The 13,883-nt window shown below is 38.9% G+C and overlaps 2 protein-coding genes across 2 annotated transcripts in view; both read left to right on the plus strand.

Moving 5' to 3' along the window:
* The first annotated feature begins 2,181 nt into the window (after nt 1-2,181).
* On the plus strand, nt 2,182-5,800 carry hrh1 (histamine receptor H1). The gene is made up of 2 exons (XM_008319566.3): nt 2,182-2,281; nt 3,107-5,800. Exon 2 carries the CDS (start codon nt 3,291-3,293, stop codon nt 4,908-4,910), a length of 1,620 nt encoding a protein of 539 aa, XP_008317788.1. The 5' UTR covers nt 2,182-2,281; nt 3,107-3,290; the 3' UTR covers nt 4,911-5,800.
* A 1,457-nt stretch (nt 5,801-7,257) lies between these two features.
* The window catches only part of atg7 (ATG7 autophagy related 7 homolog (S. cerevisiae)), a 27,315-nt gene continuing 20,689 nt past the window's right edge, over nt 7,258-13,883 (plus strand). Inside the window, 13 exon segments of the mRNA XM_025060458.1 lie at nt 7,258-7,429; nt 7,608-7,662; nt 7,969-8,086; nt 8,183-8,260; nt 8,360-8,476; nt 9,335-9,475; nt 9,583-9,671; nt 11,398-11,519; nt 11,744-11,834; nt 12,018-12,162; nt 12,620-12,778; nt 13,753-13,880; nt 13,882-13,883. The exon segment at nt 13,882-13,883 is cut by the window's right edge and continues 47 nt beyond it. Of these exon segments, the coding sequence (XP_024916226.1) occupies nt 7,258-7,429; nt 7,608-7,662; nt 7,969-8,086; nt 8,183-8,260; nt 8,360-8,476; nt 9,335-9,475; nt 9,583-9,671; nt 11,398-11,519; nt 11,744-11,834; nt 12,018-12,162; nt 12,620-12,778; nt 13,753-13,880; nt 13,882-13,883 (1,417 nt within the window).

Raw genomic sequence — 13,883 nt, forward strand, 5'->3', positions numbered from 1 at the left:
CACAGTGATGTACTACACACAGAGGTGTACTACCCACAGTGATGTACTACACACAGTGTTGTACTATACACAGTGTTGTACTACACCCAGTGATGTACTACACACAGAGGTGTACTACCCACAGTGATGTACTACACACAGTGTTGTACTACACCCAGTGATGTACTACACACAGAGGTGTACTACCCACAGTGATGTACTACACACAGAGGTGTACTACCCACAGTGATGTACTACACACAGTGTTGAACTACACACAGTGTTGTGTGAGTGTTGTGTGTAGTACAACAAGAGCAGATTACATAAGTCGTTCACCTCACATGCCTGACTATGTGACTGAGGGGGAGAGAGACACAGGGGTGAGGGGGGAGCAGTGAGAGAAGCAGAATAAATAGGACAACATTAAGTGGAAGAGGGGAGAGAAAAGGGATTTGAGGGGAAGAGAGAAGGGGGAGGGTGAAGAAGATGTGGAGAGAAGGAAAATGAAGATGAAGAAGGAAGTGTAAACACAACAACCTAAAAAAAATTAAATATAAATAAAAAAAATAACCAATATTAAAATCCCTGATTGGGTCTGGACTGAAGCTGAGGACAGAGTATTCTGCTGCATCTGTTTCCCTTGAAAAATAAGTCCATATAGTGAGTGTCGTAGTGGTAAAACAAGGACACTTTAACAGCTGTGACAAATTTAAATCTGCACAGCTTGTAAATGTCTTGCTCAAAGGCACTTTAGAGGCAACGCATTTATGCACAAATGTCGTCTGTTTGGGTCTGTAACCATCTCCTTAAATGTCACTCTGACGTCATAACGACGGTCAGTCGTTATCATGTTGTAAAGATCCTTTGCAATAAAGTGCAATAAAATACTAAAATCTGTTCTTAAAAAGAATATGCATTATTATTATTGTTAAAAACATTTACAAATATGTCCAGCAGATGTCAGTATCTACCTACAAGAGGGAAAGTTACGTCTAGTATAATAAACACTAAAATAAAAATTAACGAAATGATAATGTTTTTCATAACATATTTATAAAATTTCACTTTGACTCAAGAGAAAACTTAAATTTCAAATCAAACCGAACTGATTAGTATTATTTTGATGATCCATTCAAGAACGTGTTTGATAGACATGAAAAACTTACGTAAATACAGAAGAATGTTTGTATTCATGTAAATATATCTTAAACCAAGTTTTATTTATTTCTCTATTAACAATAACATTACACCAGTGTAGACACAATAAAGTCTAATCCGATCTAATCCAATCTAAAATATTATTTATTATTATTATTATTATGATTATTATTATTATTATTATTATTAATTAATTAAATAATAGTATATTTCTGCGGGCTGGAACAAATGAATTGGTTTTTATTTCAAGATTTGATACGAGTGGATCAACAGGCGAGTGCTGATGTGGAACAGATCAGACTGGTATCTCCAAGTCCTACTGTATGATTGTATATTTCATTATTGTATATTTTATTATTGTATATTTCTCCTGTGCTTCATTTTTTTTTTATATCATATGTTCCTATTTAATTTGACTTCATTAACAATAAATTACCATGATATTCTTTGGTCTCACTTGTGATGATGTAAGTTTTAGTCATTTTCACTTTAGCTAGGACATTTGACTCCTTTTGTAAAAACAGATCAGACTAGAGCTGACTAGATTAGACTAGACAAAAATTCAAGTCAGTTTGTAACAGCCACTGGAATGTGTAAAAACTCCAGTTATTATGAATTTAATACTGAGCTATCAAAATAATGGCTCCCCCTAAAGAAACTCCATGGACTGCTGGGGGGTCCCAGGCCACTCGTTGAAACAGTTGTAGTAGATTACGAGTTCACGAGTTCAAGGTTACTAGATTCAACAAAAACTTGATAATTTTTTATTTTGAAAATTGGAAAGATTATGTTAATATGATTTCTGGGGAGGGGGTTCCACAGTTGAAATTTAAATAGTTTATCAGAGCCACGTAGGAGGAAGTCGACGAAACACTTACGCTCACAGAGCGTGCGTGTCCTCAGTCAAACCCACGCACTGATTCACTGGACGACTGCTGATAACTGCAGAAACAAGGTTTGAACCGGGCAGCGCAGGAGGTGAACTATACAGTCTGGATTAAGAAAAGGGAGGGAGGATGAGGTGGAGGCTGAGGAGAGAGAGAAGGAGAAGGTGGGAGGGTTAGAACTTTACTTTCTCTCCTCTGATTGTCAGCACGATATAAAAACAAACGAACGGATTGTCCCTGCGGGCATCCACGCTCAGGTGAGTCAGAAATGTCATTAAATTCATGTGAGTTGTTTAATATGTTTAACAGATAAAAAGTATCACAGTCAGTCAGTGAGAAGTCAGTGAGCAGTCAGTCAGTGAGCAGTCAGTCACTGTGAAAGAGCCTGGTATCAGGTTAATGGTCATCCATCAGCAGATATCGTCTAACTAACCCATCATTACTGACTAATGTCCTGGTTTGGTCGATCATCTAGTAGTATGTGGTAGTATGTGGTTCATACAGCTAAAACAATAATGGCTATAAAGTACATGTACAATACAATCGGAATATACTAAGTGAAAATATATGTACGATTTTACTGCTCCCTCTGCAGCACTGAAACACACACGCGCGCAGTTATATTTACAGTCTGTTTCACACTTCAGGCTGGCATATATACTTGTCCTGTTGATGGAGTAGAGACAATGGAAGAAAAAAAAGTCACATGAAATCCAGTCAGTCAGTGAGCAGTGATTCCTTTCTTTCTTCTGTGTAGATTTATGAAAATGTACAAATACCAGTATAGATGATATATATGTACATGTGTAGACAGATATAGTATAGTAGCCTGTGTTTGCACCTAAACAGGCAGATTTGCCACCCTCTCATTTGTGAGAACACCAGCTGACAGTGACACCGCTCCTGGGAATAATACACGTTATACCACGATGTACTTGCACAACGATACTGTACTTGGTTGAACATTCAGTCTTTGTTCTCTGATTCATATGTATACACTCTGTTTGACTGTCAAAAAACTGCCAGTACAAAGTGATTAATCCAAGCACAACAACCGGTATCTGTGTGTCTGTTTTCTCCAGGTATCAGCTGTGTGAATGTATGGAGCACACACACTTCTGAACATCTCAACACTGATCCACTTTAAGGACGGCTGGTCTTTTAAGGACAGCAGTCACTGTCCATAATGTCCCTGACGGAACGATCCCATTGGCTCGGCAGCTTTTCACGATATGACCGGAACTACACGTGATCTTCTCGACCATCATGGAACCTGCTCCATCATCTTCAACCCATTCCCCTGGGGTCAATGGAAGCAGCTATGACAACTACAGCAACAACAGATGGCGCGGCCCACTGAGTGCTGACTCAGCCAGACTCAATGACAGTGTGACGCTCAGTGACCACTTCCACACAGCCCTGCTGGGAGTCTTTCTTGGGAGTCTTTCTCTGATCACCATCATCATGAACTTGCTCGTCCTCTACGCAGTCAGAAGAGACAAGAGTCTCCACACGGTGGGAAATCTCTACATCGTCAGCCTGTCGGTGGCAGATCTGATCGTGGGGGCCACAGTCATGCCACTGAACGTAGTATATCTAATGGAGGATGAATGGAAGCTCGGCCATGCTGTGTGTCAGTTTTGGTTGATCATGGACTATGTGGCAAGCACAGCTTCAATTTTCAGCTTGTTTATCCTGTGTCTGGACCGGTATCGCTCTGTTAGACAGCCGCTCAAGTACCTAAAGTATCGAACAAGAGGAAAAGCCAGTGTGATGATTTCTGGAGCTTGGTTGTTATCAATGATGTGGATTATTCCAATTTTAGGATGGAGGTTGTTCACTCATGTAGACATTAAACCTGAGCAGCAGAACCAGTGTGACACAGATTTTCGCTTTGTCACATGGTTTAAGGTCATCACTGCCATCTTCAACTTCTATGTACCCTCCATTTTGATGCTGTGGTTTTACATCCACATCTTCATGGCTGTGAGACAACATCTAAGGGACAGGGAAAGAATCATTCATCCAACCGATTCATTTGCAGAAAACGAAGGTGAGCAAAATGTCAGAACACCCAGGAAGAGCCAATCCAAGTCACCCAGGAGGGTGGTCACCCAGGAGGCTTCAGCCATTCTTTATAAAAAACGCCATCAGAACACTGTGGATCACATTTATTCACTAGAAAAGACAGAAAAAAGCAAAACAGCTTCATCTGCAGTGCACAGAAAACTTGTGGCAAAGTGCCGGCAAACAACGTTGCTCACTCTAACAGCAGAGAGACTTCGAATGAAGCAAAACGTTAAAACGTTTCCTTCAACGCCAAAGAAGCCGCAACCAAGAGCCGTGATTCCTCTGAGGAAGACCTCGGTGTCAAAGTGCTCAGAACACGGGCAAAGAACTATGAACACATGTCATGTTACTTTGACAAACTCCATCAGTGGAGTATGTGATATCAACCAGGTGACAGATATGCAGAAATACACATCTGCACTGTATGCTAACGGCGCCCCCTGTCAGGCGCTGCCATGGAACAACCAAGCAGTTGAAGATGCCAAACTGGACCCAGATAGCGCTGCAACTCTGAGGCAGACGTGGCAAAAGTTTGTGTACCAGTCTCGACAGCGCATGCAGAGCCTCAGAGTCCACAAAGAGCACAAAGCAGCGCGGCAGCTGGGCTTCATCATCGCTGCTTACTTTCTCTGCTGGATACCGTATTTCATAGCCTTCATGGTAACGGCGTTCTGCAGAGATTGTGTGCATCATGACCTTCACATGTTCACCATATGGCTCGGTTACATCAACTCCACCCTCAACCCCTTCATATACCCACTGTGCAACAGCAATTTTAAACGCATCTTCAAAAACATTCTGAACATTGGTTTGTAAACACATTGTGACTAGAAACAGATGTTTTAGATTTCAGGTATCTGGGCGAAGGATTACCGGATCACTACAGCCAAAAGACACTGAATGACATTAAGGTGCGGACAGTTACCAAAATTATTTAAATTAAATTATGCACTTAGAGAAATCTCAGAAAATCACTGCAAAAGACCTGAGATAGAAATGCAGTTCAACAGGAAAGAGGCTGCAAAGTGTACACTGCAAAAAAGTAGAGGAAGTAAAAATGGAGACCAAAATCCAAAAGAAAATATATATAATAATGTACTAGTCTACAGTAGATGCACTCTGTATTTCTAAAGTATTTAAAATCCACTAACAGGAGGGTGACTCAATGTTGCCATCACCATGGAAACTGTGAAAACAAAACTACCAAGACAACTGACTGTGGTAAAACCAGGAGATCCTTAACTGTACATCAGAGAACTGTTTTTTGTAAGTATTGTTGTAAAAAGAAAAAGAAAACTGATTAAAGATCTGCTTCAAAACATTCACCACTTATGTTTCAAAACCAACTTTATTTTAAGGCATGTATTGCTACAAAATTGCTATTTCTGTTTAATAGTCAAATTCTTGACTGCTGAAAAATACAATTCTAAAAGTTTTTATTTATTTTGCTTCAGCTGAAAATAAACAGACATCTCGCAGAGGGAATGAAAAAAATTAAAGGTCTAAAAGGTGATTTTAGTAGTTTAAAAGGAATATACAGAGACCTTTGAGTAAAAGATGAATTAAAAGGCATTATTAAATTTCACACCTAAAATTGAATGTGACACCTCGGACAGACTTCTGTCTAATAAACTCTTTTTACATAAACTGTTTCTTTTGGGTTTTTCGAAAAAAAAAAATGGCACAGATTACAAATGGGAATAAATGTTTACTAGGAAAATAAATCAGAAAATAATTAACAGCAAAAATGATATACTAATTATTCCGTGATTCAATTAATGCCAATAACATGACAAAACAAATCAACCTTGAGACAAAATTCTGCTGAAACATTCGGACCATCAAGAACAGAGTGAAAACTCATAGAACGTAAACGGACCACGAGGATAAAACAAAGAAACAAAACTTACAAGGTAAAGGCAACTGCAACAATACCAGTACTGTGGTGCGGTATTTCTATTAAGTACTTTTTTGTCTGGGTAATGTACTCGTCCTTTGCTGCTAAATTATTTCTTAAGTTGTTACAGTTTTCCGTGACCTGCTGCTGTTTGTTGCATTCTGAATCCCCATCACATCCGCATTACCAAACCGTTTTGTGAAAAGCAGACATTCCGCTTTTCTGGACTTGGTCTTGAAAGAGCTTGGCAGACGAGTAAAACCCAGAGGACAGTACAGGCTCCCAGCGCTATGCAGGAAATTAAAACCTACAATTAAAAGCTGTTTTGTTACCGCGGCCACTGGATTAGTACAGCAGTATATGTATTGATAAACTACTATATTACTATACATAGTTAGTTGACGCTTGGCGACACAGCCGTTCAACTATGCGCATTTGTTGTAGAGCCGCTTCATACTGATCAAGGCATGAAAAGAAACGGCGCCTACAGATTTTTGTCCGTTTTCTCTTGTTTCATCGTGTGTGTTTTTCTGTTTGTATTTTGGTTCTTCGTGTTTTACTCGATGCAAACTGCACCCTAGCGCCACATAGCCATCTCTTTGTAAAGCTAAGCAAACCGAGGTTAGCTCGATAGGCTACTTACCCAGAGTGCACTTCTTTGTTGACAAGGCTGAACGCGTCACATGATCCGCTACATCCGGAAGCAAGGAGCACTGGTGAGTAGAGTAAGGTCGGTTTTCTAGAATTTCACCAAGAAAATGTGTTAAAGCTTTTCAAAATACTTTATGTGGCACGTTTTTAAAAGATGAATTAATCATGTCTTTTAATTTTCCTTGTGAGTCTGTTTTTACACTCGTTAGTATTTTCTCAACTTTGGAATTGACACATAAAACGGAAGTTAAACGAACATCAACGTTTCCCGAACAAAGCATCATTTTTTAACTACGATGAGCTGGACTGTTTATTTTAAAGACTGAAATGGAACCATATTGAAATATTTTGTGTGAAACAGTTTATATTTAGGCTAACAAGACAGATACATACTATATATATTATAGAGGAAAATGTAGTAACGGACCCAAACCCAGAAAATAAATAAGTCACTCTCAATCCAGGGCCATGGATAAAACATATGTTACAGCCATTTGCACAGACATTCACACGTGTCGTTTGAATAAACTTGTAACCTTGCCATTGTATGTTTTTACAGATATATAACCCTGAACAATCCCTATTGAATTGAAGTGGCCCTCCTGCAAAGCAGCGATGGCCTCTGACCCCAGCAGGACTGCCTCCCTGTCAGCAGATCTGAAACTTCAGTTTGCTCCCTTCAGCAGTGCCCTGGAGGCAGGTTTCTGGCACCAGCTGACTCAGAAAAAACTTAATGATTATAGATTGGACGAAAGCCCCAAATCTATTAAAGGGTACTTCTACAATGGTAAGCACCATGGATGGATGTTAACCATAATACAAAGACCTATCAGTTAATTGTGTTCTCCATTTACCTTATGTAATACATAGACTATTTTGTATTGCAGTCATTTAAGTCCAGTCTGTTATTATTGCTTAGCATTTTTAGCTATGTAATGTGCTAATCTTTTCATTTTGTACTAAAGGTGATCCAGTTGGTTTGCCCACACGACTCACTTTGGAATTCAGTGCATTTGAAGTGTAAGTATGATGCAGCGTCTGACCTTTGTAAATACTACGATCCATTGTTACAGTTTTACAATGCACTTATAAGAAAATGTACATGTAGTCTTCAAGTGTGGTGTACATGACACCAGTTCAAATTAATCTGCACACTTTATTGGAATTTATGACTGATCCTAGACCCACAGGTGAAGTTACACCTCCATCATTAGTGGTTTACATCTCAACAATACAGTTTAGTTCTACAACAACAAGAAGAAGACAATGTGCCCTAAAGGAAAGGAGAATTTATTAAATTTATACTGTCCCCCCCCCTCCCCCCAGGGATGGCCCAACTCCTGCTCATTGTTGTCCAGCTGTTGGAACACTGTACAATACAAACACGCTTGATGCCTTTAAAAGCACTGATAAAAAGGCTCTGCTCGAGAAAGAAGCCAACAAGGTAAAACAATACTAGTGTTTTAAAATAAACACCTGGAACAGTCCGATCATTGAGTGGAACTAATTCTCACCTTCATGTTGCTGCTGTGCCCTGTAGATATGGGAGGCCATAAAGTCTGGAGCTGCACTGAAGGATCCGTCCATCCTATGCACATTTGTTCTGCTGACCTTTGCAGTGCGTAAAAAGAATGACTTGAATAATATTCAAATACAATCATAATGCACCACTTTTCTTCTCGACATCGTCTGAATTTCATTTTTTTTTTTTTTTTAGGATTTGAAGAAGTACCATTTCTATTACTGGTTCTGTTTCCCTGCTCTCTGCTTCACTGAGGGGATTACGATTGTACAGCAGCCAGCTTTACTTGAGCATGTTTTTTCAGCAACTCAGGTTCTTATTGTTTGTTATCATTATACACTTTTATACTTTTACTGCTAAATATGTAAACTTGAAATAAGGCTTTTTTACTTAACTAATACAGTAATATTCTGAGATACAAGCCCAATCACTCTCGTATCAGCACTGCTACTTTTAGCATTTCAGTGACAGTTCCCATCTGTTATGAGAAGACATTTAATATTTTTGTTTGAACACAGCAGCCACAAAATATGTTCTGGTTTCTCTCTGGAGTAAAAAGCAAAAATACCAAACAGAATATAAAGCAGTACTGAGGTAAAATGTTTAACAGGAATAAGAAGAGAACAGTTTAAAAACAGAATAAATCAAGAGAAAACAGAACTCATTAACATCTGTCAAATCCCATCCATACAGAGCTTCTCAAAACTGATAAGGTTTCTTTAAGTTTACATATGTAGAAGAGAAAAAGCCAGACACTACAGTACCTAAAAGAAACTGCATATAAAACTTGGGAAAATGCCAAATAATTCATGGAAATTAACTGAATTATAATGTAAATCTAGCTAAGAAACAACTGTAGGACAATTTAGGCAAATTGCACAAAAACTCAAATTTAGTCAAATTTGGCCTCAAAGAAAAGTTACATGAACAAAATTAAAACAAAAAGGAAGTGAATGTTAAAGTGTTAGCCCAAAAGTGTACAAATAGATGGGCAAAATTAAACAGAATTAGCAATATAGTATTTTATAACTGCAGATAGTACATTTCAAGTTTATTCTGCTGAAAACAGTGTTATAAAGTAGGGTGAATGAAGGAAACTTACTGGACAGTAATGATGCTCAGAAGGCTTTGGGTCGTTGCTTAGGTTTTTATCCATCATTTCATTTTCAGACCACAGCCCTGCAGGAGGCCTACGATGACCTGCAGTCAAAGCGAGGAGCTATACCTTTCTTTCTGATGAAGTACACGGAGAGTGCAGTTCAGTTGGCTCCCCTCCAGGACTGGGAGACATTTCTACAAGACAGTAAAAAGGTGCCTTGAAAATGCATGAGAATGAACAGTGGAATATAGATCATCACTGTGTTGATATTTGCTTAGATTACACTTTACTGTTAATGCACCATGCCTGATTTCACCAGGTTACTGTGGGATTCTATGACCCCTGCACTCTGGCTCAGCATCCAGGTTGGCCCCTGAGAAATCTACTGATCACCTTGGCTTATCACTGGTGAGCCCTACACCTCCGTGTTTGAATTTCTTTCTAAAGTGTTAATGCTCTGTGTCGTACGTTTGAGGTTGCTGTTAAATCGTGACATCGTCCCTGCAGATGGGATCAATTCTCAAATGACTTCAAAATAACACAGTGCTCTGAAATGAGACCAAAGTCAAATAAAATAAAAACTCACTGGGTAACAGGGTCAGGCTGGAACAAACGACAAGCTGACATCAAACAGTACTAAGGACCACTTGAACAAAGCACCTAAGCTAGAGAACAAAAAAAAAGAACAAGTGAAAAAGGGAGGTTTTTATACACAGGTTCCAGGTGACAGGACTGAGACAAACGAGCAGGTTGTCACAGGCCACAGGTGAGAGTGATGACACTAATTAACCACAGAGAAGCAGGTCGTGGGGGTGGGGCATACTGCTACATAAACAGTTGACATTAATAAAAATAAAAAAATTAATCTTTTTTTATTTTTAATTTATGATAGATGGAAATGTACATGAGACAAAACAAACTAAAATATAGACTAAAATGAATGAAAGTGAGTTGTAATGAAAATGTATATACATATATGTGTGTGTATATATATATATATATATACACACACAACTATATGTATATATGTGTGTGTATATATATATATATATACACACACAACTATATGTATATATGTGTGTGTATATATACATACATATATATGTATATGTGTGTGTATATATAAATACATATATGTGTATATATATATTTATATATACATACATATATGTATGTATGTATGTACGTACGTATGTATAGCACCTACTGTCACCACGTTGCTCTGAACTTGTGGTTCTTGTACGGTGATGCAGCTCAACGCTACAGTTATGTGTCAATCATGAATACGTGTCAGAATTAGAAATCTGTGAATTGATGAAAATGTCATCACCATGTGAGTCAGTGTGGCTGTTTGTGTCGGGGGCTGAGACACAGATTTCTTTTCACACCTTTATCCACAGACCCTGCTGGACATTTTCTCAACAGTGAAAGGATTTTTGAACAGGACCACTTCAGCTGCAGTGTCTCCTGAAATACTCTGTAAAATATGATGTGTGCAGTAGTCTGAAGCAATGTATTTGTCCAACAAGTACCACCGTCAGGCCTGATCTAAAGTGTCTAGATCAGTCCATGTCCAACTCAATCAGTCAACGGGATGAAAGTTAGAACATAGTCTACGTTGGGGGTCAAACAGGATCAACAGTTATTCAAGTCTAGACCTGAGAATCAGCAGAAATATTGAATTTGAACTGAAAAAAAAACAAAATAAAGCAAAATTCCAGGCATTTCTGAAACACTAACTAACTAACTAATTGAACTAAACCAGTACAGATTTATACAGTGAGCAGATGCTATTCATCCAAAGAGAGGTACAAGAAGAGGATTAACGACCTCTTGAGAGGAGACTACTAGTTAGGGAAGTGGGACTTCTTAACTAGTGCAGGTAGTGCACTGAATTGTCAGAGTTCATTAAACAACCTTGGTCACTTCCTTTTTCTGCAGGACTGAATACTGTTAATGTAAAACAAAACAAACAAATAGAACAATCATTGAACAGTGAATCAAAGTAAGAAAACCCATTCTAAAAGTTGAAGGTTTTCTAATGTGGTCCCAGTTCTGAAGCTAATGCTGTGTGGAGGGAAGGATGTCCTGGTTGTTATGTATTTTGGTTTAACAGTGTCTCTGTGTCGGTCAGGAGGTCACAGCTGGACACAGTGGACGTCCTGTGTTTCAGAGACAGAACTCTGCAAGGAAGTCGCTCCAGTCAGCACAGTCTGATGTTCCAGGTCAAACTACCTGAACTCTCTGCTAACCCAGGTAATCTGCTGCCCCTGTTGGTGTGCCAGTGTAATGACCCGTGTGTATTTGTTGTTTATATTTACTCACTTAAACCCCTCAGTCTTGGATTCTTCAGGCTTTTTCTGCCCATTTTTAAAGAGACATCAGTCTGTTGAACTGCTTCTCTGTTATTTCTGCATCTGTTGAAAGAAGATGAAAAGCTATTTAAATGGTAATGACGTCACGTCATGTGTTGTTTCCAGTGTGTCCAAAGAGTGTCGGGTGGGAGAAAAACCCAAAGGGGGCGATGGGACCCAGGATGGTGAACCTCAGTGAATGCATGGATCCTAAGAGGTAAAGACAAAATGAATAAATAAGTTGTATTTGATACTGTCAGCAGTAGGAATGGGCAGTTACTATCAGTTTGTACTTTGTACTTAGTACCAGCTTCAGGTCCAGCAAAACACTGTTCTTTTCCATTTCATGAATGGATTTGATATGATACCATTTTAAAATCCAGCTAACACCTGTCTTTAGGCTCGCTGAGTCATCTGTGGATCTGAACCTGAAGCTAATGAGATGGAGGTTGGTTCCATCTTTGGATCTGGACAAAGTGATCAATACCAAATGTCTTCTACTGGGAGCTGGGACTCTGGGCTGTAATGTAGCCAGAACTCTGATGGTTAGTACAGAAAGACGAAGCACAGAGAAGAGTGTGTGTGTGAAGGCATCGTCTGTCTCTACAGAAGTTATCTGTAGTAGTTGTAACCAAGAATTAGTCAAAAGAAAGATACACGCTTGTATTACAAGCATAATAGAATAATATTCCAAAAGTTCAGTATCTAGGGCTTGTAGCCATGTTTCCAGTTTATTATAAAACTATTATTATGAAATAATCTGCCACTTCATTTAATTTGTTGAAGGTAACGTCTGCTGATCAGTCTGTCACTGTCAACACAGCCCTAACAGTTCAAATATAAATCTTAAACAGAAGAAAAATCATCTTTAAACAAAACCATCTTGATTACATTTGTCAGTATACAGTTATATAAATGTGATTCATTAGTTAACAACTCACTAAGTCTTTCCAAACAGTGTCATTACAAATAACATCCTGGTTTTTGTCTTCCCTCCTCCAGGGCTGGGGTGTGAGACACCTGACATTCGTGGACAATGCTAAAATCTCGTACTCCAATCCAGTCCGACAGCCGCTCTATGAATTTGAAGACTGTCTGGCAGGAGGAAAGTCAAAAGCCACGGCTGCTGTCGAACGACTTACCAAAATCTTCCCAGGCGTGGTCAGTGAGTTTGCAAATCTTTAAGTTTGTCTTCAGGTTCAACTCTGATGTTATTTTAACACGCCATGGAGGAACCTCAAGAACTCCATCCAACTGTTTTAACCAGCCAGTGATGTCATCATTCAAACTAGCTTTAGCTGCGGTTGGCACCTATCTGTGTCTGCACATCAAAGTTTACAATATTACAATAATATTGCATGTAAATAGCGCCACCTGGATGTCACACAGGGGATGCTTTATCTCTACAGGATGCATAATGTAGAAATAATTTGTGAAGAGTCTGAACAACTCTCCTCCCCATTTCTTCCATATCAGACCAATGTGACATATTGACCTTTTTCCAAACAGAGGGATTTGTGTTGTTTACTTTGTCAATAAGAGATTTTCAATCTTCTGATTTGCTCAAGCGTCACATCCTGTTTAAATGTTTTAAAGCGTGGAGCTGAAGTGTAAATGTTCAGTAGCAACACAGCACTGTCTTAGTTCCACGCTGATGCCTGTACTTCTGTGATGTCAGCCTTTCTTCATCATGCGTCTCAGTGATGATTGACCAGGTGTCACAGCTCCATCAGGTGGAAAAGACTGAAACTAAAACAGGCTCAAAACAAGCTCATCACTTCAGAAATGATAGAATCAAGATTAGAAAATCACCTGTCACCATTTATATGTGGAGAATCAGGAACATGAACATGGTGAAGGCATATTTTTACCTGCTGTTCTGTCATGTTTGACTCTACACTGAAATAAAAAACCCTCTTCATGTCTGGTCTTCAGGTGAAGTAAACATTTTTTTATAACCATGGATCTAAGGCCAAATATATTTACATCAGAATGTAGCATTTTTATAAATAATGTTGCTGATTTAAGATTCCCTTTAACATTAAAAGTCGGTTTTGTCATTACAAAAATCTTTGGTCAGCCGTGTCTGTTCTTCTTGCATCTACCTTTCTCTTTTTCCTGTCCTTATTTCCCAGAATGCCAAGGGATATAATATGAGCATCCCCATGCCGGGCCACCCAGTGAACTTCTCTGCAGCTACGTTGGGCCAGGCACAGAAGGATGTTGAGCAGCTGGAGAAACTCATTTCAGAACATGATGTTGTTTT

The sequence above is a fragment of the Cynoglossus semilaevis genome, chromosome 11 (genome assembly GCF_000523025.1).
Source record: "Cynoglossus semilaevis isolate Cse_v1.0 chromosome 11, Cse_v1.0, whole genome shotgun sequence".
NCBI lineage: Eukaryota > Metazoa > Chordata > Actinopteri > Pleuronectiformes > Cynoglossidae > Cynoglossus > Cynoglossus semilaevis.

Excerpts from the sequence above, each read along its gene's own strand:
- hrh1 (XM_008319566.3), top strand. The coding sequence starts at position 3,291 with ATGGAACCTGCTCCATCATCTTCAACCCATTCCCCTGGGGTCAATGGA.